Here is a 25,651-nt window from a genome sequence, read left to right as displayed (position 1 = left end):
AGTGCTTTCCCTCCGGTACATACCCATATTTTAATTTTCAAGTATGCAATTTTCATGTTTATAATTTGTTAAAAAAGAATGCAAGGGAACGATTCAGATAGTTGTCAACAAACTGCAGCTGAGTCCAGACTCTGTCTACCTTGCTTCCCTCTTCTGTTTGCATCATCTCCAATAGTTCTTCTAGGATCCAGAATTGATACTGATGCTGCCCAGTTTTGAGTGCTGGCCCTTTGAGGTTCACTGATTCTCCTACATTTTCTGGCTAACATGTGGAAAATCTGCTTTGTCCCAAGTACAACAGTGATAAAATAATTTTTTATTCCCCTAAATTCCCAAAAGTAGCTTATATTTGCCATGAAGTTTAGGCTATATCTTGATCTCTATCTTTCCATTTATCTATCCATCCATCCATCTGTCTATCCACACATACATATATGTGTCTATTTATCTCTCAAGATTTACAGTATCAGAATTTTTCAGAGTGTGGCTCAGGAATCTTTTTTCTGTTAAGCAAGTTTCTTAAGCATTCTGATGTATTTTTTTGCTTCAATTTACTTGTTGCATCTATTAATAAATTACTGCTTACAAAAACAGTAAAGAAAAAAAAAAAGAATTAAAAACACCTTAATGGCTGAGTGTGTCTGTAATCCCAGCACTTTGGGAGGCCGAGGTGGGTGGATAATTTGAGGTCAGGAGTTCAAGACCAGCCTGACCAACACGAAGAAACCCCATCTCTACTAAAAGTACAAAAATTAGCCAGATGTGGTGGCGCATGCCTGTAATCCCAGCTACTCAGGAGGCTGAGGCAGGAGAATCACTTGAACATGGGAGGCAGAGGTTGCTGTGAGCCAAGATCACACCACTGCACTCCAGCCTGGGCAACAAGAGCAAAATCCCATCTCAAACAAAAAACAAAACAAACAACAACAACAACAACAAAACACCACCTTAATAGTTTGGGTGTTTTATTTAGCAGTGCATTTACAAAGATCAAATGCGTGATATAAATTTTTACTTTGAGTTTTCTATTTTCATCTTTTAGAATGGGAACAGTCAGAATGCTAAACTCATACAGATTTTATAAAAGTTTAGCAATCTACCACCAGGACTGGAAAACCAAGGAAAAAAACAAATCTAACACAATGCTACAGAAACAGAAAAGCCCAGAATTCTTGCTAATTTAACTGAAGTTTAATTTTGACATCTTTGGCTCATCCAACCACTCAGTCTTGGTCTCTTTCCCTTCTCTTATGGACTGGGAGTTAGGTAATAAAAATGAGCCAAAGATTCTCAAAGTTCTGCAGAGGTAGACATGGGCTGGTCTTGCTGTCAGAGCCGGTTAGTACTTTGGGTCTTTCTAGAATATTTGGTGTTAGGCCTAGATAACTCAGCTACACCTGTAGTGCTTCTCTGTGGCTGCTCAGTTTATAATTCAGGTCTTGCTCGGACCCCTAGTCCCAAGGACACCTTTTCCTTTGTCTTTCTGTTAAAAGTCTCTTCAACTTTGAGCTTCCATTGGGCCTATACTATCTTCTCTAGACTGTAAAGGCTCTTTCTACCTTTAATCATCTTCTTCACCGATGTTCAAATCTAGTTATCGAGCCTTGGTCTCTTTGTTGGTCAGGATGTCAGCTGCCTTCTTTCTCCTGAATTTGGCATCACTTCTGATGAGCATAAGCTAATTCATTTTTCCATCAGGGAAAAAGCTGTCATTAATTTCTCATGAATATCTCTTATTTGGGAGATATTCCTATTTTCAGCTCAATGAAGAACCAAATCTTCTAGTCTCTAGAATCTAGTCACTTCTGTAATTTCTTCCCAATTATCCACCCACCAGTTATTTTTCTGATATATGTCTCCTTCTCTGCCTCAAGAACACAGACTATGCCAATCCTAAGATTATAATAGTAGAAATACCTTCAATGTGCAGTAACATGAGTGTGGCAGACGTAATCTAAGTTGCCCCCATGATCCTTGCCTCCTGGTATTCATTCTCTTGCATAATTTCCTTTCTTTTAGTGTGAGAGAAACCTGTGACTTGCTTCCAACCCATAGGATATGGCAAGGAACTAGTCATATCTTAGAGCAGCCTCCAGAAAATAGTCAGCAAAACACTGAGGTTCTCAATCCGATAGTCAACAAGGAACTGAATGCTGGAACAATGATGTGAGCAATCCTTCCCTTCTGCTGGGCCTCAGGTGAGACTGCAGCTCCAGTCATTACCTTGATTGCAGCCCACAGAAACTCCCAACCCACAGAAACTGTGAGTTAATAAATGTGTTGTTTTAAGTTGATATGTTCATATTATTGATATACAATAATAGATAACTAATAAAATTAACAATAAGAGACACTGTTTCCTCCAAGGGAAGGAAATGGGCCATTTTCTTAGACAAGATAGTAAAAAGTGATGAGGAAAACTTCCTAAACAAATACCATAACAGTTGGATTCACTAAAAAAAATTATAACACGAGAACATATATTTGAAATGATTTAGCTCTTTATGGCTTGATCTGTAATGCTATCTTTTAGAATTTCTTTTAGCTGGATATAACAGAAGGCTGACTACAGTTTGTTAAACAAGTAAGGTAAGGTGTTTATCTTCCTCATGTATGAAGATGCCTTATACAGGCAGTCCAGGGCTTGTGAGGCAGTGCCAAGATGTCACTGGAGATGGGGTTCCTTCTGTCTTCTTATTCTAGCATCCTTAGTGAGTGGATTTCGTCTTCATGGTTGTAAGATGCCTGCTGCATCTCCAGGCATCTGTTACAGGACAGTGAGTGAAGAACAAAGGTGGATTCCAGCTGATTCTCTACTTTTTTAAAAAGGCTTTTCTGGATATTTTTACCAAGAAACTTCTACCTACATCTGAATGGGCAAGACAGAATAACAATACGGTCACCTGCAGTGGAGTACGTAGGGGAGGCTAGGTATTTTATCTAGGTATTTTGCTGAGGTATGCATAAACAAATCAGGGTCTGTTAGTAAAGAAGGAAAGGTGAGAGGATTTTGGGTGGGCTACTAGGAGTGTCTGCCCCCACAGTCACGTAGTTAAATGGGAGTCTCTGCTTGGAAGAACAAAACTTACAGAATAACCCTTGGAGCCAAACAAGTCCAGACGAGTAATCAAAACTTGTTTTTAGTATAGAGGTTTTTTTCTGTTTGTTTGTTTTTTTGTTTGTTTTTTTTTAAGACGGAGTCTTGCTCTGTCGCCAGGCTGGAGTACAGTGGCACAATCTTGGTTCGCTGCAACCTCTGCCTCCTGGGTTCAAGCGATTCCCCTGCCTCAGCCTCCCAAGTAGCTGGGACTACAGGCACGTACCACCACGCCAGGCTAATTTTTTGTATTTTAGTAGAGATAGGGTTTCACCATGTTGGCCAGGACGGTCTCGATCTCCTGACCTCATGATCCGCCTGCCTTGGCCTCCCAAAGTGCTGGGATTGCAGGCGTGAGCCACCGCGCCTGGCCTAGAGGTCATTTTAATTATTTCCCTAAACCTGCCTATTAGACTACTCTTAAAATTTTACAAAGGCTTAGATTATCTTGCATTTTAAAATGTTTATGCCTAAACTGTTGCCCTTCTCTTCAATTTGATAGCTAGTATTTCTTTGTCTCAAAGGGCCTCTAAACACTTCATTTGTTCATCATTTAGACACCTTTGTAAATAAAACCAAGCGTTCCTCCTATGGTCCAGACAGCTTCTTAAGGACAGATAAAGTCAGCATTCCTAAGCACCAGGGTAGCCAAGGGAGTGTTGTAGGTTTATAGGGGTAAGATATTGTCTCTTTCTTCCACTTCCCACCACTTAGTTCAAACGCATAAGTTTAAATGAGATAAGGAGAACTGTCTCTTAGGAAGGGTTGGGAAAGAAAAAAAAAAGAAAGGCTGTGGTGGCCTGAAGACCACTTGAGTCATTTCTTCCATAATTACAATCTAATTTTCCAATAAATTGCAAGCTTTCCTAGAACCACAGACTTCACTGAAGCCAAACTCTGTCAATTTCACACTGCCATGTATGGATGAGCATAAATGAGTTTCTCTTTTCAGGCCCCAATTGTATATACTCTACAGAACTTCATTGAGAAAGTTATTCTTTTCTTTCCTTTTCTCCTTTGTATCATAGCTCATTCCATTTCAATATAATAAAATCCATTAACCTTCTAGAAACTAAGGTTTTAAAAAGTTATTTTTCCCACGTTTAGTTATTGCAACAGATATTCATTATAGCTAAGGCAAGACAATTATTTAGTAGCATAACACCATGGTCCCTCAAAAAATAACAATAAACAAATCTACATATTTTTCATCCCAATATTTTTATCATTCCTTTAGGCATATGCAAAGATCATGTTCACTCCTGGCTGGATAATTCATTCTTTCTTTGTGAAATAGCTGTGGCAGAGGGAGCCATAAATAAAATAAAGCCTCCTAAATGAAGGTTTGCTTTAATCTGTTCAGACTGACAATATCTAGTAAATTCTGATATTTCAAACAACTCACCATAACAGGTATAGATCTGGGTTTTTAAGAAATTGACATGATTTATCCAGACACATTTGTGGGTTTTCTTTGAAACAGTAGAGCTTTACTATGACACTTTGCATTTTAAAGAAATTTCATTGCTTTCTCTTGTGTGTCATAGATAATTTTTATATAACTGAATTGTGATTCTCCAGTAGATAAATGGACAAGAAACGTAAACATATAATTCTCAAAAGAGAAAACACAAAGCAAAAACAGCTAATTAACATATGTTCAGTGCATGTGTTCAGTCTCGTTAGTGATGAAAGAAATACAAATTTAAGAAATATGTCATGGTGACTTACCTCCTTGTTGACACGAGCAAAGGTAAAAGCAACAGGAATAGAGAAGACTGGCTAGAGAGCAGTTAGATGGGCCTGTCACCTACTGAGGAAGGACGGAGACAGGTGGATTCCCTGGGTTCTGTAAGGCTGCAAGAACTGGAAACATGCTCAGGTTACCTTAGGCAGCAGTATCTTGTGAAATAAATGCCTGAGGGAGGGAAAATGGGAAACATGTGATCAGTCCTCATGGCACCTAGAATGTTCTTCAGGATCCACAGTTCTAGAGGTTCAAGGGCAGCTGTGGTCACTCAACTTGCTTGAGTTGTTCCTACAGAATCTGGCATACATTGCTCGCTCCCATAGTGCTCTGTTGTATGGTAATACAGGACTCTCTCTGAAGACTGACTCCAACTGGCTAAATCAAAAAGGAAAGCATTGGTCCTCTTGAATGGAAAGTCTAAGGACAGGGTTTGCTCAGGACAGCTGGAGCTGAGGGCTTTAGTGGAGGTATTCTCCGTTTCTGTCAGCCCTGCCGTCCTCTGAACTGGCTTCACTTTAAAGCAGGCTTTTTCCATGTTTTGGCCCCTGGTAGGTCACTTCACATCTCTAATCCTGTTTCCTCATTCTAGAAAAATGGAGCTACTAGCCACCTGCATAAGTACAATGTGAGGATCCCATGAGATAGACTGTATGTAAATGCTTTCAAGCTGCCACATTTCAGAGGACTTTATTATTTGATATGAGCTCAGTGGCCTGTTTTGCAACAGTCTTTAACACGGCATCTGTACCGTCTTCCCTGTTTCTGATTATTAATAAGATGGTATTGCTGTTGTTAAGCAAGCCTGCTCTGCAACTTGGCACAGAGGGGGAAACAAGTCATCCTCTTTATCAAGAATATCAAGAATGAGGGGCATTATTATTCTTTTTTTAAATTGGCATTTAAAAAAATTAAGTTCTAAGGCCCTGGGAGCCTATGGAAGAGTCTCAAGGACCACAGTGTGTGTGGAAGGGCCGGGTAGCAGTGGGCAAGGCTGACTGGGTGGAGCTGCCCTGTTTAATAAGAGCAGGCCTGCTTTTGTCTGTTTTCTACACCATGATTCTGGATGAGATTTTACATCAAAAAGGAGAGTGGTAATATGATTAAAATAGGAGCAGCTTTGGCAGCAAACAGAAGAAATGAGCCAAATGCTGACATTAATTGACTAAAAGCTAATGAAAGCAGAACTGAATCAATCAATTACAGCAAAATTGAACATCACTTGACAATATCTAGAATTCAATGTTTTTTAAGTAGATCAGTAATAGCTCAAAGTGGTATGTATTTCAGGCCTAGGCCTGAAATTCTCCTCATTCCTCTGGCTCACCTCTGAGACTAAGGACGCTGAGAAGCCTCTGCAATGGATGGGCTCAACCGGCCAACCAGCCCTCATACACTATATGGTACACAATACTATTAGTGTTTACCAACCCCTCCTTGTTCTGGCCAATGCAATGTGAGTAGAAGTAGTGTGTGTTTTCTTTTTGACTCTGAGCAAGTTGCCGACCTGTCTCATTTTTCTCATCTATAAAGCATAATACCTACATTACAGGGTTGCTGAAAAGATCAAATTATAAACACACACATGCACGCACAGCTAGCATTTAACAGTATCTAACAGTTGGTAGGGAATCAATAAACCTAGGTACCCTTTCTCTCCGTTCCCTTCCTTCTAACCATTTCTAAGCTTGGTAATTTGCTGTTTTGATCTCACAGGCTCTAGAACTAGGACTCCTTAAAAGTCTTTACTCCAAGGTCTGCCTCCTCTACATCTCTGCTAGGGCTTTGAAACTAGAAGTGAATAATGCCAAATCCTCTGACTTATCGCTCTTTGTAGTGCACTTCAACTCTAAAGACGAAATCACGGCCAGGGCAACAGGCTAAAGTCTGAGTCAGGGTGAGCTTTTGGGGAAATGGCGTGGAGCGGGTGGCGGTGTCAGCTCTCTCCTCGCCTACACTTTAGCTCCTTTCTGCCCACATCCATTCAGGGCATTGCCCTGTTTGTCTCCTCAGCTGTCTTCTGTATTAACCTCTAGCCTGTTGGGTGCATTCAGTTCTGCCAGCTGGACTTTCAATATGTATTTAAAAAGACACACAAACAAAAAACAAAAACAAAAACAAAAAAACTTTACTAGAAGCAAAAGGAAAACCATCATATTCAAAAATATAAATACAAAAGCAAAGAAATGCATACATTTACTGGACAAAGAGGTCTCATCTTGAGTAAACTGGGAGCACTCCAAGATGTCTGGAGGTCTTGGAGGCTACACGCCATCCATTGATACCTCCTGTCAAATTCTGAACATGCAGAAATTACCAGATCTCAAAGTCCTCATTTCTTGTTTAATTTTAGTGAAAAAAACTTCCCTGGATCCCACCGTAGTTGAGTCTTGGAACAGGGTGTTAATCTTTATATTATAAAATGTCCTTGACTAGAGAGAATAGGCAGTAAAAAACATATTTTTAAAAAGGAAACATAATATTGAAAAAAAAAAAAGAGAGATACTGTTGCAGTGACTTGGAATCCCCAGTTCTCAAAGGGAAGAAGGACAATAAAGAAGTGGGAGAAGAAGGTCTGAGAACTGCATGAAAAGGGTCCTGTTCCCACTAGGACCATGGTCCACTCACGAAATTGTCAGAGACGTTTGAACCAGAGCCACTCCATCTTGAATAGGAGCTGGGTAAAATAAGGCTGAGACCTACTGGGCTACACTCCCAGGAGGTTAGACATTCTAAGTCACAGAATGAGACAGAAGGTAGGCACAAGATACAGGTCATAAAAACCTTGCTGATAAAACAGGCTGCAGTAAGGAAGCTGGCCAAAACCCACCAAAACCAGGATGGCAATGAGAGTGTCCTCTGGTCGTCACTGCTATAGTCTCACCAGCTCCATGACAGTTTACAAATGCCATTGCAACGTCGGGAAGCTACCCTATATGGTCTAAAAAGGGGAGGCATGAATAAGTCCCCCCCCACGTTTAGCATATAATCAAGAAATAACCCTAAAAATGGACAACCAACAGCCCTTAGGGGTGCTCTGCCTATGAGTACCCATTCTTTTATTCCTTTAGTTTCTTAATTACTTGCTTTCACTTTACTCCATGGACTCCACTCAAATTCTTGCTCAAAATCCAAGAACCCTCTCTTGGGGTCTGGATCGGGATCCCTTTTCGGTAATAAACTTGTAGCATTTGGTGTTTTAATGTTTGTGTTTTCTTGACTTGTTACCTCATTTAGCCTCAACTGTTTAAAGATGGTCTTTTTGGCCATTTTATTCAGCTTTAATTGTTCTAAGGGGAGTGAAGAAATGGTCATTTACTTTGAAAAATCAGAGGGAACGTGTTGACGCGGGAAGCAGCTAATCCTTGGGGTACAGTGGCCCTTGGTAGTGCAGGAAAGTCCTGGGGGCCACCTCTAACCCACCTTCCTCCTCTACAGCATCTCCCACTGTAGTCATTCTCCACCAAAGCCCCAGAAGGTGCAGCACTTTGCCACAACAGAGTACTGGGTTCGTGTTTCTTTCTGAGGCGGGCCAAGAGCTCTCAGCCCATTGGCAGGGGCGAGATGACGGACACCCAGCGAGTCCAATGGGCGTCGAACGCGTCTAGGCTTGGTGGACTTGTCAGCGCCTGCCTGGCTTCGGTCCCCAACTTGAGCACCGGCCCTTTCATGCATGCCCCAACCCTCGCAACGCTAAACAGTGAAAAAAAAAAAAAAAAAAAAAAAAAAGATAAAAACAAAAAACATCTCAACACACACACACACACGCAGAAGGATCCGCGTTCAGAAAGGCGTGCACTTCCTACGCCTGATCCCACACATCGCAACCTCGCAGCTTCCCCGGCGTGCAGCGCTCATTTACCAATTCCCTTCCTGGGAGCTGCGCCTCCCTCGCTCGGCCCCACTCCAGTTTACCCTTTCCCCAGCTCCCGCCTTAGCCAGGGGCTTCCCCGCCTGCCGCTAGGGCTCGGGCCGAAGCGCCGCTCCGCGCCCGCCTGCCGCTTCCCGGGCTCCACTTTCACTTTCGGTCCTGGGGCAGCTAGGCCGGCGGCGGTGGTGGCGGCGGCGCAAGGGTGAGCGCGGCCCCAGACCCCCAGGTACAGCGCGCCCGAGCCGCGGGGACGGGACTGCGGGCCGGGAGGAGAGCGCGGCACCCGCCCCTTCCCTGCGCCCGCCGGGGTGGGGGGGGGGGCTGAGGGCCTGGGGCGCGGGAGGAGGGAGACGGGGCGCGAGAGGAGGGAGACGGGGCGCGGGAGGAGGGAGACGGGGCGCGGGAGGAGGGAGACGGGGCGCGGGAGGAGGGAGACGGGGCGCGGGAGGAGGGAGACGGGGCGCGAGACGGGGCGCGGGAAGGGCGGGCGGAGTCGCTGGCTAGGCCCGAGTCCGCTGGGTGGTCGGCGGGGGGCCCACCCCTGCCGGTTCCTGTCCCTGTCCCTCCGGGCGCGTGGCGGGTGCGCCTGCTCCGCGGGTCTCCCCGCTGTTCTGCCGGCGGGAGCCTCCCTCCGCGCTCCGCCTAGAGCCTGGATGCCTGCCAGTCCTGCAGGCCACCAACGCCCGCGCGAGGCCAAAAGGCGGGGTGGGGCGGGCGGCTGGCTCAGGCTGAGGAGGGCACCTGCCCATAGCTGCCAGAGAAACCCAGAGGCTTTGGGTTAACGACTCTGGTGGGGTGGGATGCGCGGACCGTGTGTGTCCTTAAGGACACTTCCCTCCCTGCTTCTCCTGTTCTTCTGGTCGGCAGTTCTCTCTCTCCCTTTCGCTCTGGCTCTGGCTGGATTTTATTCAGATAAAGCACCTCTGTCGACGCAACTTAAAAGTTTCCTATCTGGGTGCCTCACTGGCCAGGTGGGCCTACAAAGTTAATTCCATGAGGGGAAGGGGAAGAGCACACACTTCCTCACGCTTTTGGATTTCATTGTGTAGGCTAGGTTCAGAAAGAAATGATCTGTTTCCTATTAAACACCCAGAGGATTCGCCCTGAACTCAGGACGTGGTCAACAATTAACAAAACAAAAAACAAAACAAAAAAACTTGAAAATTGGGCACAGTTTTCTCTTCCCTGAGGATTTGAAATTAGTACAAGTAGCACATTTTCAGGTGCGGCCTGAATAGAAACATTCTAGTACTTTTTTTTTCAAATTAATCCAGCATTTTTATTATTTACCAACAGTGCTTGTTAATTTCATTGTTCAGGAAATTCTGGAAGAACCTCAATTATTTCTTGATGATCTATTTCATATACTATAGTGCCCCAATAAAAGGAAGGGAGGCAGAGGTTGCAGTGAGCTAAGGTCGCGCCACTGCACTCCAGCCTGGGAGACAGAGCGAGACTCCGTCTCAAAAAAAAAAAGGGGGGGATCTTAGTGAAGCTGAAAAAGCAGGGAGTTTATACTCATACAGATGTGGATTGCATTCCAACAAGTTGTGTGAACTTAGCAAAGTTACATGAATGTTTCTTTGCTTCAGTTACCCCACCTTGAATGAGAATAATAGGCTATTAGAGAGAGTGAGCATGTGTAAAGTGCCTGGCACTTTGGAGGAGCTTAGTAAATATTAGTTCTTTTTCCTCCTTGGCTTCTATTCCTTTAAGTGTTAGTGGAGTGTAACTTCAAAGAGAATTGTACTTCTCTTGGGAAGAGCTGCTTATGTTGAGTAGACTGTTTTTGAGAGCTTTCTTTTTTTTTTAACTGCATCCCTTTCAGAAAATTGTTAGTAAAACCAGACCCTAGGAGACCAGCCAGAACCATGAAATGCCATGTTTCAAATTGGAACACTTACTATTGGAAGCAAAGCCAAACAAGAGCTAATTTTTCAGGGGAAGAGCCAAACACACGAACATGATCACAGAATCTTGGATGTAGCCTACTGTTTGGGATTAATAAGAGAATTTATTAGTGAAGCCCTTTATTTACTACATGGAATTTTTACCAAGCCCCACTCATGCACTGCATCCTCGTTGAGACATAACTGTTTCTTTTTGGCCCCCTCATGGACCCAACCCTGCAAAGCCTCTGATCCAAGGTCCCAGTACCAACCCCTTCCGCAGCCCATCAGCCTTTCTGTCAGCTCATAACGAGTTGGAATTTCTAGATCTCCTCTGGGGCTGTTGGAGAGGTCTCGGGGACTTCCAGAGTCCTTACGTGCTTGAACCTGCCACCTTCACAGAGTCCTCTGGATCCCATCTTGGGGCAAGGGTGATGCTCATTAAGCTGTTGCTGCCAGTAATTCCATATGGAAAGCAAAACACAAATTCCATTTACTCTCTAGTTACCCAACTTCAAGAGCAAAAATATGTTCTCCCTGTTCACACTTCCTGTCTCACCTGGGTGATGCCTTTTGCACTGGGATTATGAGATTTCCATGACTCTCTCTACTGTGTAGGTATCCTTTCTGTTTAGCCTCCAGATTGCTCCAGAGGTGAGGAGAAGGGAATTCCCTTGAGCTGGGCATTTGGGAAGGGAGCAAGGAAGTGAGGGGTTAGGGAAGGCACTTCAGCCATTGCCTTGAATTAGTATCCCATCACATGGAGTTGAAGGGGGAAAGCCAGGATTTGGCAAGGATGAGCTTTTCAACCTTGGCTTCTCAGTAAAATCTCTGGACAGTTTTTTTTTTTTAAAAAAAACAAAAACCAGAAATTAAACAATCCATAAAACCATACCCCGATCTTATCACCATAGATTCCAGTTTAATTGTTGTCAATAAGGACCCAGGCATTGAAAATTTTAAAAGCTTCCCAGGTTACATTAATATGCAGCCAGAGTTAGGAAACTTGACATCTCAGAGAGGGAAAATTCCAAGTACTGTGAACACTTTGAGGGATCCACATTGTAAGGTTGCTACTTTTCCCAACTGGAACAAGAGGAGTTTGGGCCAATCACTTGCATTCACCTGGTATGGGCCCCTCTTGGCAAACACCCATTAGAAAGGTGTGTTTGTATAAAAGAAATAAAAACTTATGTTTGATTCTTGGGGCATGGTTTGCCAACTCCCTTAAAATTCACATTGCCTTTTTTTTTTTTTTTTTTTTTTTTAAGACAGAGTCTTGCTCTGTCGCCAGGCTGGAGTGCAGTGGCACAATCTCAGCTCACTGCAACTCTGCCTCCGGGGTTCAAGCGATTCTCCTGCCTCAGCCTCCCAAGTAATTAGGACTACAGGTGCGCGCTACCACGCCCAGCTAATTTTTGTATTTTTAGTAGAGACGGGATTTCGCCATGTTGGCCAGGATGGTCTCGATCTCTTGACCTTGTGATCTGCCCACCTCATCCTCCCAAAGTGCTGGGATTACAGGCATGAGCCACCATGCCTGGCCTAAAATTCACATTGCTTTTATGTCTTTAAAATCAATCCAGGTGATTGATACGTTTGCCACAAACTACTGGGAAAATTAAGCTCTTTAAGCTTTTCCTGGCTAAATAAATATGTAATTAACTTTTGGCATGACAATTTGAGGAAGACACTGATGTTATTAAAGGTTACCGTTATGTATACTCACAGGGGAAGTGGAGACCTCATTCTAGTGGTGGCTGCCGCCGGGTCAGCATTTGATTTCCAGGGTACTACGGTGGCTTTCTCCGAGGTCCAGTGTCAGTGGGGAGTGGTAGCTTGATCAGATGTTCCTCTGATATGGTTCTGGTTTTGCTTGTTTCATGAGCCTGGTTTCCCAAATGTCCTGCAACTCTGTGACCCATTTAGTGAGCCACTCAGGATCCCCTAATGATTTCTTTTCTGCCTACATCAGCCAGAGATTGTTCAGTTGCTTTCAACCAAGAACCCTGACAGGTAGAGTTAATTTAAACTTTGAACATCAAATGATGCTTTCTAGTAGGTGTTAATGATTGTTGCTAACCGTAAACATCTTTCTTATATGAAACCATACATAGGGAAGGTCCTTTTACTTTCAGGAAAAGACCTAGTACTTTTGGAAGTTTCTGCCTATTTCTGTGAATGCTGGGTGGATACATTCTGAAATTATGCTGTGTCAATAACATTTTAATGACATATGTTTTTGCTTTTGTACATTTGTGCCACTAGGTAGTTAGAGCAAGAAGATGGTGTTTCTGTCCCTCAAATGGTCCCTTGCAACCATGTCATTTCTACTTTCCTCACTGTTGGCTCTCTTAACTGTGTCCACTCCTTCATGGTGTCAGAGCAGTGAAGCATCTCCAAAAGGTAGTGATGGGACGCCATTTCCTTGGAATAAAATACGACTTCCTGAGTACGTCATCCCAGTTCATTATGATCTCTTGATCCATGCAAACCTTACCACGCTGACCTTCTGGGGAACCACGGAAGTAGAAATCACAGCCAGTCAGCCCACCAGCACCATCATCCTGCATAGTCACCACCTGCAGATATCTAGGGCCACCCTCAGGAAGGGAGCTGGAAAGAGGCTATCGGAAGAACCCCTGCAGGTCCTGGAACACCCCCCTCAGGAGCAAATCGCGCTGCTGGCTCCCGAGCCCCTCCTTGTCGGGCTCCCGTATACAGTTGTCATTCACTATGCTGGCAATCTTTCGGAGACTTTCCACGGATTTTACAAAAGCACCTACAGAACCAAGGAAGGGGAACTGAGGTATTTTTTTTTGTCTTTTTCTTTTAAACTGCAAGTGCTGCCCATGCTAAATTCACTATTTCAGATTGATTGTCTTTTAAAATTCCCTTTGTTGTTGAACTTTTTCTTCAATTTTGCTTTTGCATCTTCTTTATAGTGTTAAAAATGGCTTTTTCCCTTGCCTTTTAAATCTTATTTTAAAATTCTATTTTAACCAATTTTCTTTCCCCCAGCTGTATCAGAGTAAATATCTATTTATTTAGTTCGATTTCTGAGACATAATAAACATGTTTAATTTTCCTGACCTATGCGTGAGTTTCCTAGGGCTGTTGTAACAAAGTACCACAGACTGGGTGGCTATAAACAACAAAATGTATTCTCTCTCAGGTCTGGAGGCTAGAAGTCTGAAATCAAGGTGTCAGCAGGCCCGTGCTCCTCCAGACTCTGGGTAGAATCCTTCCTTGCATCTTCCTAGCATCTAGTGGTGGCCGTGGATCCCTGGTACTCCATGCCTAGCACCTGCATCATTCTAGTTTCTCCCTCTGTTAGTCACATGGCCATTCTATTTCCCTATGTCCCAGTCTCCATCTTCTTATAAGGAAACCAGACATACCAGATTAGGGCCCAGCCTGGTGGTCTCTTCTTCACTCCATGATACTTGTAAAGACCCTATGTCCAAATAAGGTCACGTGCACAGATACTACAGGTTAGGACTTCAGCAAATCCTACTAGCAACCTATTAGAGGAAATAATTTTATCTCAGTTAAAACTTTTTTAGAGATCTCTACTCACCTTGCTTTGGTTCTGTTTTTAAGGAGGAGACTTATTTGGGGGAGATTTTATGCTCAGTTTTAAAATGGAATTTTATTTGTTAGTAGATTATACTAATTTATTTTTCAAATTCTATATTATTTTATCAAGGTAAAAAAGTAAAATTTATTTCACTCATAGCCCCCTGAACTAACCACTACTTCTGTTTCACTGGAATATTCTGCCAGACTTCTTTCTGGATATGCATATATGTTATTTTATATAAATGGAATTCTTATATTTTCTCTTTTACGAGGAAATTTTTTAACTTAATATGTTGGGAAGATGTTTTATATAAATGACTATTACTAGACATCATTTTAATGATTTTATTAAAATACATAGTTGTACATTAATATCTTTAATCCCTCGGGAATGGAAATGAAATTGTTTCCAATTTTTCAGTATCAACAACACTTTGATGAGCATCTTTGTAAATTATTTCTTCAGAATAAATGCCTAGAAGTAAAACTGGTAAGCCAAAGAGCCTACAAATTTTTGATAAACCTTGTCATTTTTTCTTACCCCTCACCAATAGTATATATTGGCAGTCTTTTTAGAGCAAAAAAGGTCCCCAAATGGTATCTCTTTTTAATTTACGTAACTTTGATTAAGGAAGTTGAGCAGCTTTTGATATGTTTGTTAATGATTTGTAGGTTCTTCTTTTATGAATTGCCTGTTTATGACCTTTGACTTTGCCTGAGATTCCCTTGGTTGTTGGGGATTTTTTTTTTTTTTTGTCGAGACGGAGTCTTGCTCTGTCACCCAGCTGGAGTGCAGTGGCGTGAACTCGGCTCACTGCAACCTCTGCCTCCCGGCTTCAAGCGATTCTCCTGCCTCAGCCTCCTGAGTAGCTGGGATTACAGACGTGCACCACCACGCCCGGCTAATTTTTGTATTTTTAATAGAGATGGGGTTTCACCATATTGGCCAGGGTGGTCTCGAACTCCTGTCCTTGTGATTCACCTGGCTAGGCCTCTCAGAGTGCCAAGATTACAGGTATGAGCCACCGTTGGGTATTCTTTTACACATTTTTAGGATCTCACTACCTGTTAAGGCTCTTAAGTCTTCCTCACATACTTCTTAAATGAATTTTCCCAGTTTTTTACTTTTTCTTTTTAACTTTTTTTTTTTTTTTTTTTCCGAGACAAGGTCTGGTTCTGTCGCCCAGGCTGGAGTGCAATGGTGCAATCTCAGGTCACTGAAACCTCTGCCTCCTGGGCTCAGACCATCCTCTCACCTCTGCCTCCAGAGTAGCTGGGACTACAGGCATACACCACCATGCCTGGCTAATTTTTGTATTTTTGGTAGAGATGGGGTTTTACCATGTTGCCCAGGTTGGTCTCACACTCCTGGGCTCAAGTAATCCTCCCACCTCAGCCTCCCAAAAATGTGTTAGGATTACAGGCATGAGCCACCATGACCATGCCCAGTGTAACTTGTCTTTTAACTTAGTTTATGATAGCTTTTGTCAGGTAAAATATTTTTTAGTAGTAAAATCCATCAATCTTATAGTAACTTTAGGAATTAAAAAGCAAACACCTGTTTTAGAGTTCCTGGTGCTTCATGCTCAATTTTTATTTCACTTGCCTTAATTTTAGGATACTTGCATCAACACAATTTGAACCCACTGCAGCTAGAATGGCCTTTCCCTGCTTTGATGAACCTGCCTTCAAAGCAAGTTTCTCAATCAAAATTAGAAGAGAGCCAAGCCACCTAGCCATCTCCAATATGCCATTGGTGAGTCTGCACTCCTGTATTTTCTACAGGAAAATCTACTGATTCTCTGTGACTTGCATTAGCCCAGTGACAGTCAACATTGGGTCACCTGTTTTGTTTTATTGCCTGGCAGATAGTTACTAACTTTTCTTTTCATTTATAACCTATGCTTTTGTTTCAAGCCATAGTTATATGTAATCAAAGTAAAAATTGCACCTAAACATGCAAGATTTCATTAACAGTGCCATTCCAGGTTATACATGCTGACAGGAGGGAAGTGGTATAAGAAATTCAGGTCAGGTTTAAATATTAGTGCCCTTCACAAAGCAGTTTCACCCTCATTTTCTTGTATGATATTTTAAAATGATTTTAAAGGTAATGCTTTGTCAATAAGGCCATAATTTTAGCATATAGTTATTTTCTATAAGTTACATATACTATATAGTAATATTCACTACATAATTTGTAACTGAATGTACAAAATTGGGCAGACAGAAAAAGAGAATAAAAGTAATATTTTCCAAATATTATGGTGCTGAAGGTAAGTCATGATAGATAGCTTAGCTTCCCGAGGGAAATCATTATTCTCTAATCTCAGTGCAGATGTGGACAGCATTCCCTCTGATTTTTAAAAGTGGCTAGAAGATGACCATGCCAAATGAATAAAACTGTTCAGCAAGTGCCATTATCCTTTGATTTTGGTAGTTTAGAAAAGCATCAGCTGGGCCGTCATTCTGCAGCTGGTGTACAACACCTCCTGGAAGCACATCCTTTGTTCAGAGAAACTCACTGGGGATGAGACTCAGGATAGAATAGACTTTGCCTAGAGTCCTGAGGGGTGAACAGCTTCATCCCTGTGCTGACTGGGGAAGCAGTATCTTAGCATGGAGAGATACCGAGGGCCACAGACTGACCTCTAGTATGTTACTTCTCAACCTTAAAACTCTATACCTACCTGCCTTCAAATACCATAAGGATGCCTTCCTCAAACAAGATTCGGATCTCCCACCCCATGCCAAAGGGCTGTCCTCTGTAAAAACCACTCTTCTGCAAATTCCTATCAGCCAGAACTTTTGTCCCCACTCCCACCCTTGAATATGAAAAGACAAGAAACAATTATGCTGTTTTCCTAATATAAATTTAAGATACAGGATGTGCTTTTTCAAAATATAGTCCTCTCCCCTAGTATTGTGGTATTACGCCCTGGGACAGAAGTGAGTTCTTTAATTGGTGAATCAAAGTCTAGGATAATAAAGGATCAGGGATAGGAAAGAGACAGGAGAGAGACTGAAGGACCAAACAGGATTAGTGGAGAAATTTGTAGGTTTTCAGAAGGAAGGCCTGGAGCTTTGGAAGCTCCATGAAGATGCTACAGTCTAAATCCGTGGATATCCAGGATCCACTTATTGAAGACGGGAAAACTTCTTTTTTTTTGAGGATAGGAAAACTTCTAACGCAATGTTGTCCCTTTGGACAGAAACACCTCTCACTAACAGAAATCTAATACGAGTAGCCTGACTTCAGGCTGCAGATATTGAGCTGAGGGGAGAACAATGGGGTCTCAAAAGATCTTTTTGGAGACCACAAAAACAAAATATATACCAATGGAACATTGAAGCTTTTGGGCATGGGGCAGAAATTAATCACATTTAAATTTGAATTAATCAGGTTATTTTCCTAATAATTAACTCGAGAATGGAAATTTTTGGCCAAGTGTGATGGCTCATGACTGTAATCCCAGCACTTTGGGAGGCTGAGGCAGGTGGATCACCTGAGGTCAGGAGTTCAAGACCAGCCTGGCCAACATGGTAAAACCCTGTCTCTACTAAAAATACAAAATTAGCTGGGCGTGGTGGCACATGTCTGTAATCTTAGCTACTTGGGGGAGCTGAGGCAGGAGAGTCACTTGAACTCGGGAGGTCGAGGTTGCAGTGAGCCGAGATCGCGCCATTGCACTCCAGCCTGGGTGACAGAATGAGACTCCATCTCAAAAAAAAAAAAAAGGAAAGTTTTATTGTGGATAGGCAGAAGCAGAATGCATTTAAAAAGAAAAGATGATTTGGGATCCTTTATGAGTAATCCTAGGCTGGCTAGCAGAGTTGCTTTGAATGACCAAATGGTGACCAGAAGTTGGTGGCTGATGGGTATTAAATAGGATGAGGGCCAGGTGAGGTGGCTTATGGTTGTAATCCTAACACTTTGGGAGGCAGAAGAAGAGGATTTCTTGAGGTCAAGAGTCCAAGACCAGCCGGAGAAACATAGCAAGACCCTATCTCTCAAAACGAGAAAAAAGGATGAGGGCAGAGCAATAGAGGTGAGTATAGGATTACAGGGAAAATGCCCGTGACCATGGTTTCACCCAGCTAATTCTGGCTGGTTCTTTTTCCAAGGTCTCATCTCAGTGCTTTTTATTGCTGAGGTATTAGACTTTCTTCTTTAAGGGCAGACCTCTAAGACTGTACCTCCATCAACCATACCCCAACTTTACTCTGATTGCGCTTAAAAAGGTGATAACAATGAAGCAAATCTAAGTTTGGAAGAAGCTTTGCAAAATCATGCCCAGGTATAGGTTACTTTCAATTATACAGAAGAACAGAAGCTCTTTTAGGTACTACAGGGTTATACATTTTCCCTGTTGCATATATGCTCGACAGCTCAACGTTGCATTGCCAGATAATTCTCAAACCTATATTTAAGGACAAGTGGATCAGCCACATCTTGGCAAAACTCACAATCTCAGTTTTGCTTTGTCTTATCCGTGTTATCAATCCACATATGCCAAATATTAGTCTATTTGCAACCATTTGAATTATTTAAAAGAAATTGAGTGTTGATAGTTGCACAACTTTATGATTACATTAAGAGCCACTGAATTGTAAACTTTAAAATGGTTAAGTTTTATGGTATATGAATTATATCTCAATAAAAAAGACATTGAGTAGAACAGTTTGACCTTAATATCTAAATTACAATTAGATATTGGAAAGATAACTTTTAAAGTAATTATAGAAACGTCGTTAGACAGGGTCTGGCTCTGTCGCCCAGGCAGGAGTGCAGTGGCTCAATCTTGGCTCACTGCAACCTACACCTCCCAGGGTCAAGCCGTCCTCCCACCTCAGCCTCCCCGGTAGCTGCGACTACGGGCATGCATCACCGGCAGGGCTAATTTTTGTATTTTTTTTGTAGAGATAAGGTTTCACCATGTTGCTCAGGCTGGTCGAAAACTCCTGAGCTCAAGCAGTCTGCCTACCTCAGACTCCCCAAGTGCTGGGATTGATATACTTTTAATATTGTATCTGGTAATTAGGATATTTCTCATGTTCAGTGTATTGGATAATTGGATTACTTGATAACTTGAATTATTCTGATTTTAGGTGAAATCTGTGACTGTTGCTGAAGGACTCATAGAAGACCATTTTGATGTCACTGTGAAGATGAGCACCTATCTGGTGGCCTTCATTATTTCAGATTTTGAGTCTGTCAGCAAGATGACCAAGAGAGGAGTCAAGGTGAGCCTATGATTGTCACATATGGTGATCAACTTGTTCCGGTTTGCCTGGAACTGGTTTTAAAACTGGAAGTCTGGCTGAGCACAGTGGCTCGTGCCTGTAAACCCTACATAAACCCAACACTTTGGGAGGCTGAGGCGGAAGAATCGCTTGAGGCCACGGGTTTGAGACCAGCCTGGACAACGTAGTGAGAACCTGTCTCTGCAAAAAATAAAATAAAATAATTAGCCAGGCATGGTTCCTTGTGCCTGCTACTAGTCCTAGCTACTAGGGAGGCTGAGGTGGGAGGATCCCTTGAGCTCAGGAGTTTGAGGCTTCAATGAGGTATGATTGTGCACTCCAGCCTGGGCAACAGAGCAAAACCATGTCTCTAAACAAGCAAACAAAGACAAAACCAAATAACAAAGTCCTAGAAGTCCTGCATCCTGGGAACCCCCTCAATCTCAGGCAAACCGGGATGGTTGGCCAGCCTGTTGTTACAGATGCTCATTTGTATAGTGAGGTTCTAATAACAACAACGTGGAGAGAGTGTGGCCTGGCCTGAGTCGTGATCCTGGCTTCACTGCTGACTGACTCTCTGACCTTGGCCCTATTCCCTCTGGAACTTAGCATTTACTTCTTTGGAAGGTGTAACTTGGACTAGATCCTGCAATGGTCTCTAAGGTTGCTTCTGGTTATGGCTTTCTGCAGTTTGGAAGTAAATGTTACTATCTGGCAGGGGATTTCTGGCTATGATAAGGAAGATAGAACAACCTGCTTGGAATAGCCAGAGGCTTTGGGCCAGGGAACACTGGAATGCTGGAGAGAAAAATCTTGTTTCAAGGCACACTTGTTCCTCATCTGGGTACCACTGCATAGTGGGCAACCTATACAACTGTGTGCCATGGCTCGGAATGCAAACAGGTTTTTCTGAGGGGAGGAAGGGATGCTTTGTTTGAAGATACCTATGTATTTGTGCTGGTTTTCACTGAGGCCTGAATAGATGGGGATTCCCTGCTGAATTGCTTTGGGTTCCTCTAGTGCTGAGATTTCTTATTCTTGTGGAGGTGTCTTTACTTACCTGGGGATTTGAAGGTGACGCTTGAGACTCAGATGAAGGGAACATTCTTAATTCAGCAGTGTAACTATCAGCAAAAACACCTGCCCGTTGTTTTGCCACTTATCTGAATATCTTAGAAATGATTATTTTAATAATGCCTAATCTATACTAATATTTTTAATTCTTTCATTTCTTTAAATACATGAAGCATACATGTTATATATCTGTGTCTGGTAATTGTTTTATCTGAATTCTTTGTGTATCTGATTTTATGGTTTGTTGTTTCTGCTGGCTCTTGCTTATAGTATCTTGTTTCCTTGTTTGTATTATGAATTATGTTTGTGAGCTTATGTTGCCTGAGTCTAAAGTGGATTATTCCAGAGAGAAATTGTATTTGTTCTTGCAGAGTGTCTGGGAGTACTTACTGGTCCAGGGATCACTTTACTTGTAGTTTCCTTGAGAAAGGGTAGTTATTTCTAGTTTACCTTTACATTAAAGGCCTGGCCTTTGGGTACTAGCTTTATATAGGGGTTGTGTGTCCTGTTAGACTTTCTACTTTGGGAAGGCCCTGGACTTGGTCTCTTAACTCCTGAGTCCTTCAGTGCCATAAGAACCAAAGCTCAAGTCCAGTTGTGTTGGGCTAGTGCCGTCAGGGCTAAAGCTGGCTGAAGTGCTCTCCTGACATCAGAGGGTCCAGCTGTCATTTCACTTTTGCCTCTAAATCTTTCTTTCTCATTTGCCATCTTATAAACACATTTAAGAAGACTTTATATATGTTATCCAGCATTTGATGTTGTTTTCAGAAGGGGGATTAACCAGGAACAGTCAGTATTAATGCAAGAAATGGAATTCCCAATTATTTTCTGTAATATTGGCAACCATATCCCACGATATGAAGACATTAATGTCAGTCTTCTACACAACGTGGAGAGAAGCCACTTAAGATATTTGAATTCCTTTCTTGTGCCTTTCTCTTTAGGTGTCTGTATATGCTGTGCCAGACAAGATAAATCAAGCAGATTATGCACTGGATGCTGCGGTGACTCTTCTAGAATTTTATGAGGACTATTTCAGCATACCGTATCCCCTACCCAAACAAGGTAGAGATTTTGCACAGATATTACACATGACGTTTGATGAACCCAGTCATAGATTTGTCATTATAATTGGCGCATCCCTGTGCTTACCTCAGCAGCCCCTCAAGCCATAAAAACCCCAGCAAGTGATAAACCTGCAGTTGATCTTTCTGAGCATATCCTCACCCTTGATGTGTACAGTAACTTCTAGTGATAGTGAAGAAGGCAGATCTTCATAGAGTTCCTGAGGCACATGGCATGGGGACTCTTTTGCCTTCTGATTTTATTAGTGGGCAGACAGCACAGGGAAGAGGCTACATTTTTTCTTACTGGCATCTGCTTGGCCAGAACACAGAGGATGCTCAACAAACTGTTTTGAATGAATAAATTTATATAGTTTAAGACAATTTGCATTTTCTTTCTTACACGAGCCCTTAAAACTATTGTATGTTTGATTTTTTAGGTATATGTGGGTCTTGGGCATCCAAAATAGGGTGGATTATTGTAATTGTTGAGTTTTTCAGTTTCCAAACTCCTCATCAGAAGGTTAGAAATGGAGTCAAGAGGCCTGAAGAGACCGGGCACGGTGGCTCATGTCTTGTAATCTCAGCACTTTGGGAGGCCTAGGCAGGTGGATTACTTGAGCCCAGGAGTTTGAGACCAGCCTGGGCAACATGGCAAAACCCTGTTTCCACAAAAAATACAAAAATATTAGCTGAGTGTGGAGGTGCACTCCTATAGTCCCAGCTACTTGGGAGGCTGAGTGGGAGGATCACCTGAGCTTGGGAGGTTGAGGCTGCAGTGAGGTGTAATTATGCCACTGCAAATGCACTCCAGTGTGGGTGACAGAGTGAGACCTTGTTTCCAAAAAAAAAAAAAAAAAAAGGCCTGGGATGCAAGTCTGACTTTGCCATATTTATAGCAAAGTGACGCTGAGTCACTAAGCCTCTTTTTCTCCATTGTGAAAGGTTCTTCCAGTCTAGAGCTCCATGATTATGCACGGGCAGCTGGTTCAAACACCTATCCATTCTGAAGATTAGTGTGTTTGGGGGAATGTGTAGCTTAAAGACTGGTAATGTATTTTATTACTTCCTTCCCAAGATCTTGCTGCTATTCCTGACTTTCAGTCTGGTGCTATGGAAAACTGGGGACTGACAACATATAGAGAATCTACTCTATTGTTTGATGCAGAAAAGTCTCCTGCATCAAGTAAGCTTGGCATCACAATGATTGTGGCCCATGAACTGGCCCACCAGGTATAAGCTCACTCACACTTTTTAAAAAGTATAAACTACATTTATATTGCTTTTATGGGACATATAAGGCTATTTATATATTATAATTTTTACTTTGTCTTTTTTCATAGGAAAAACTGTTTCTCCAAAGCATTAGTTTTTGTGTCTTATAATGCATGTTGAAAGTTTTTTTATTTTTACCTTGATTAAATATTGGTCCTGTAGATATATGTTAACATTCATAAACTTATATTAGACATCTAAAATATACTTGTTTCTGAATGTCTTTGTTTATGGCTGCCAGTCTAGATAATAGGTATCCAGTCTCCACGGAAATGTGTGAATAAACTGAGTCATGTTGTGCTTTTAGTGGTTTGGGAACCTGGTCACTATGGAATGGTGGAATGATCTTTGGCTAAATGAGGGATTTGCCAAATTTATGGAGTTTGTGTCTGTCAGTGTGACCCATCCTGAACTGAAAGTTGTAAGTAGTTATTTATCCTTTACAATTTAGGTTAATTTGTTGTGTTCTTTAATATTGCTGGAAAATATTTACTAATCTTTGATTATAGAACTTATAAAAAGATTTCATTGATAACTTCCTTCACAGTTTAGATATGAATCGTGTTGCAAAAATGCTGGTGAGCTTTCAAGATGTGTCACAAAGACTTCTTTACAAACTCAGTTGTGTATCTACGATTGTAAATTGTCCAATTTTCTTAATATCAGAGAAATAGAAATAATGGCAGCCTAAATGTTCCATTTCGTTTTCCCAACCTTCAGGTTGCTCATTGCAGAATTATTAGGTACAGATTACTGATATCTCAATAGGACCCTACTTGCCAAATCAAATGAGTTATACTTAAGGTAACTGCACATTTGATTGTGTAACAACCTAGGTTTCTGGGTCATAAATTTATTGCTTTGGAACTGCTATGTGGTTTATTTTTTTAAATCACAATGTTTAACTTAAGAAAATCACATATAGCAAAATTAAACTTATTTTATATAAAAAATTTTTTATCCTACTCCAGTGATTCTTTTCATTTATAAATATTTATTATTTTCATCTGTCTGTGTACATTATTTAAAATATACATTTGTGAATATTTATTACTGCCTATTTTCATCTGCCTGTGTATGTAATTAGAAAGTACATATCAATATTGCATTATAATGGATCGTAAATATTTTCTTGTGTTTCTACATAATCTTTAGTAATGAAAATGATTATGGATACATATTATCCTATTGAGCTAATGTGCTGTAATAAAGCTGGTTAAGTTTCTCCATTTATTTTTGTTACATGTTTTTAAAGGTAAATATCTTTGCTCTAAAACAGTACAGACAATGATTGGAAATGTTGAAATTACTATACAGTTTAGTTTCTTGTTTTGTTGATGTTTGGCTATAGGCATAATCGTTTCGTTTTTAGATTAATAAGACATTTTCTTTATTCTAAAGTATTTAAGATGAACAAAATCTATAATGTTTACCTAAAATCATTGTTTCTTGGGTGGTTTTTAGAATATATTAATTCTATTTTGTTTCATAAATATTAGGAAATATGGAATGGGTTGCCCCCAAAATGTGAAGTATGGACTTCTTGCCTCAGATAAAATGTCCCGCCTTTGACATTTTTTATCTAAATGTAAATCATAGGTGATGTTTTCTTTTTTCTGTCTCAATAGGGAGATTATTTCTTTGGCAAATGTTTTGACGCAATGGAGGTAGATGCTTTAAATTCCTCACACCCTGTGTCTACACCTGTGGAGAATCCTGCTCAGATCCGGGAGATGTTTGATGATGTTTCTTATGATAAGGTAAAAGTAGATTGAGTATAAGGATGCAGTTTAGATACTAAAGTTATACATACTGGGGTGGAGAAGTTATAGACAAGGTTGTGGGGTTAAACCCGGATTGAATGCCTTCTTTCTTGACACGTGCTGGCTAGAGTTAACTCTTTTAGGCGTAACTTGCAGTTTGGCTCATAACCCTAAAGATTATTTTATGGGAAACTCTTCATATACTCTTTCTTGGGTTGAAAATTCATGGCTTACAGAAACTCTACTTTTATTCGTCATTCAACAAATACATATTGATTGAGCATCAACTTTGTACTAGGCAAAAATTCCTGTCCTCGTGTAGCTTACTTTTCAAGGCCTACAGCAATGGTTAATATTGTTGCGATGCAAATGATTGTCTTGCACAGTGTGTTTAGTAACAGAGTTGGGAATTGTTGCCAACAGTTTAATGATTGGGAGATTTTATGTAAAATCCAGATTTCTAGCTTCTCTTGGGGAAGAAAAAGGAGGATTTGGCCACTGTATTTCCTTTGCAGCATAAGCTGGAGCTAAGTTGTTGTTCCCTCTTTGTAAGATCAAGGCTCTGCTTTTCTACTTCCCCTACCATTCCCAAGTGTTCTATTGTCTTCTTACCGAGGCTGAGAATGTGTTGCTATTTGCCATTGTGCTTGGCTGTTGTTTTACTGGTAGCAAACAGAAAAGTCTTTCTTGCTCGCATGTTTCCATTGAAAGTCCAGGGGAAAAAGAATGTAAAAGAGCATTCTTCTTATCCTTGGACTATTTCCCTTGTTTATATGCCCTGTCATATGCCACTGGAGGCATTTGAGTTTGTGACTCACCATCCGTGGTGATGGGAGTGGAAGGGAAAAGAGCCTTTTACCCGGGAATACAGGGTGTCTCGGAAGACTCTCGTTCCCTTTCTCATTGTGACTCCAGCTCCATCAGCCCTGCATGCTCAAGGCTGCCTGGGCTCCCTGGACATATCCACTTTTCCTTCCCTGGCATCTACCTCTGCCTCCATCTCTAGTGCTCCACCCCTTGTTGTACTGGCCTCTACTTAGTCCTA

The 25,651-nt window shown here is 41.6% G+C and overlaps 1 protein-coding gene across 5 annotated transcripts in view; it reads left to right on the top strand.

The window, feature by feature from the left end:
- The first annotated feature begins 8,803 nt into the window (after positions 1-8,803).
- ERAP1 (endoplasmic reticulum aminopeptidase 1) overlaps positions 8,804-25,651 on the top strand; it is a 47,460-nt gene continuing 30,612 nt past the window's right edge. For 3 of the 5 annotated variants that reach the window (XM_054487775.2, XM_054487773.2, XM_054487774.2), the window contains exons 1-8: positions 8,815-8,941; positions 12,873-13,413; positions 15,804-15,942; positions 19,296-19,430; positions 21,449-21,569; positions 22,647-22,801; positions 23,151-23,264; positions 24,472-24,603. In XM_054487775.2, coding sequence (XP_054343750.1) covers positions 12,890-13,413; positions 15,804-15,942; positions 19,296-19,430; positions 21,449-21,569; positions 22,647-22,801; positions 23,151-23,264; positions 24,472-24,603 — 1,320 coding nt within the window. In that variant the 5' untranslated portion in view covers positions 8,815-8,941; positions 12,873-12,889. Of the gene's footprint in view, positions 8,942-12,872; positions 13,414-15,803; positions 15,943-19,295; positions 19,431-21,448; positions 21,570-22,646; positions 22,802-23,150; positions 23,265-24,471; positions 24,604-25,651 lie in introns of all 5 variants that reach the window. The other 2 variants (XM_063665030.1, XM_063665029.1) reach the window with 2 other exon arrangements.

Source organism: Pongo pygmaeus, chromosome 4, assembly GCF_028885625.2.
Source record: "Pongo pygmaeus isolate AG05252 chromosome 4, NHGRI_mPonPyg2-v2.0_pri, whole genome shotgun sequence".
Taxonomy (NCBI): Eukaryota; Metazoa; Chordata; class Mammalia; order Primates; family Hominidae; genus Pongo; species Pongo pygmaeus.
This window is presented reverse-complemented; position numbering and strand designations above follow the sequence as displayed.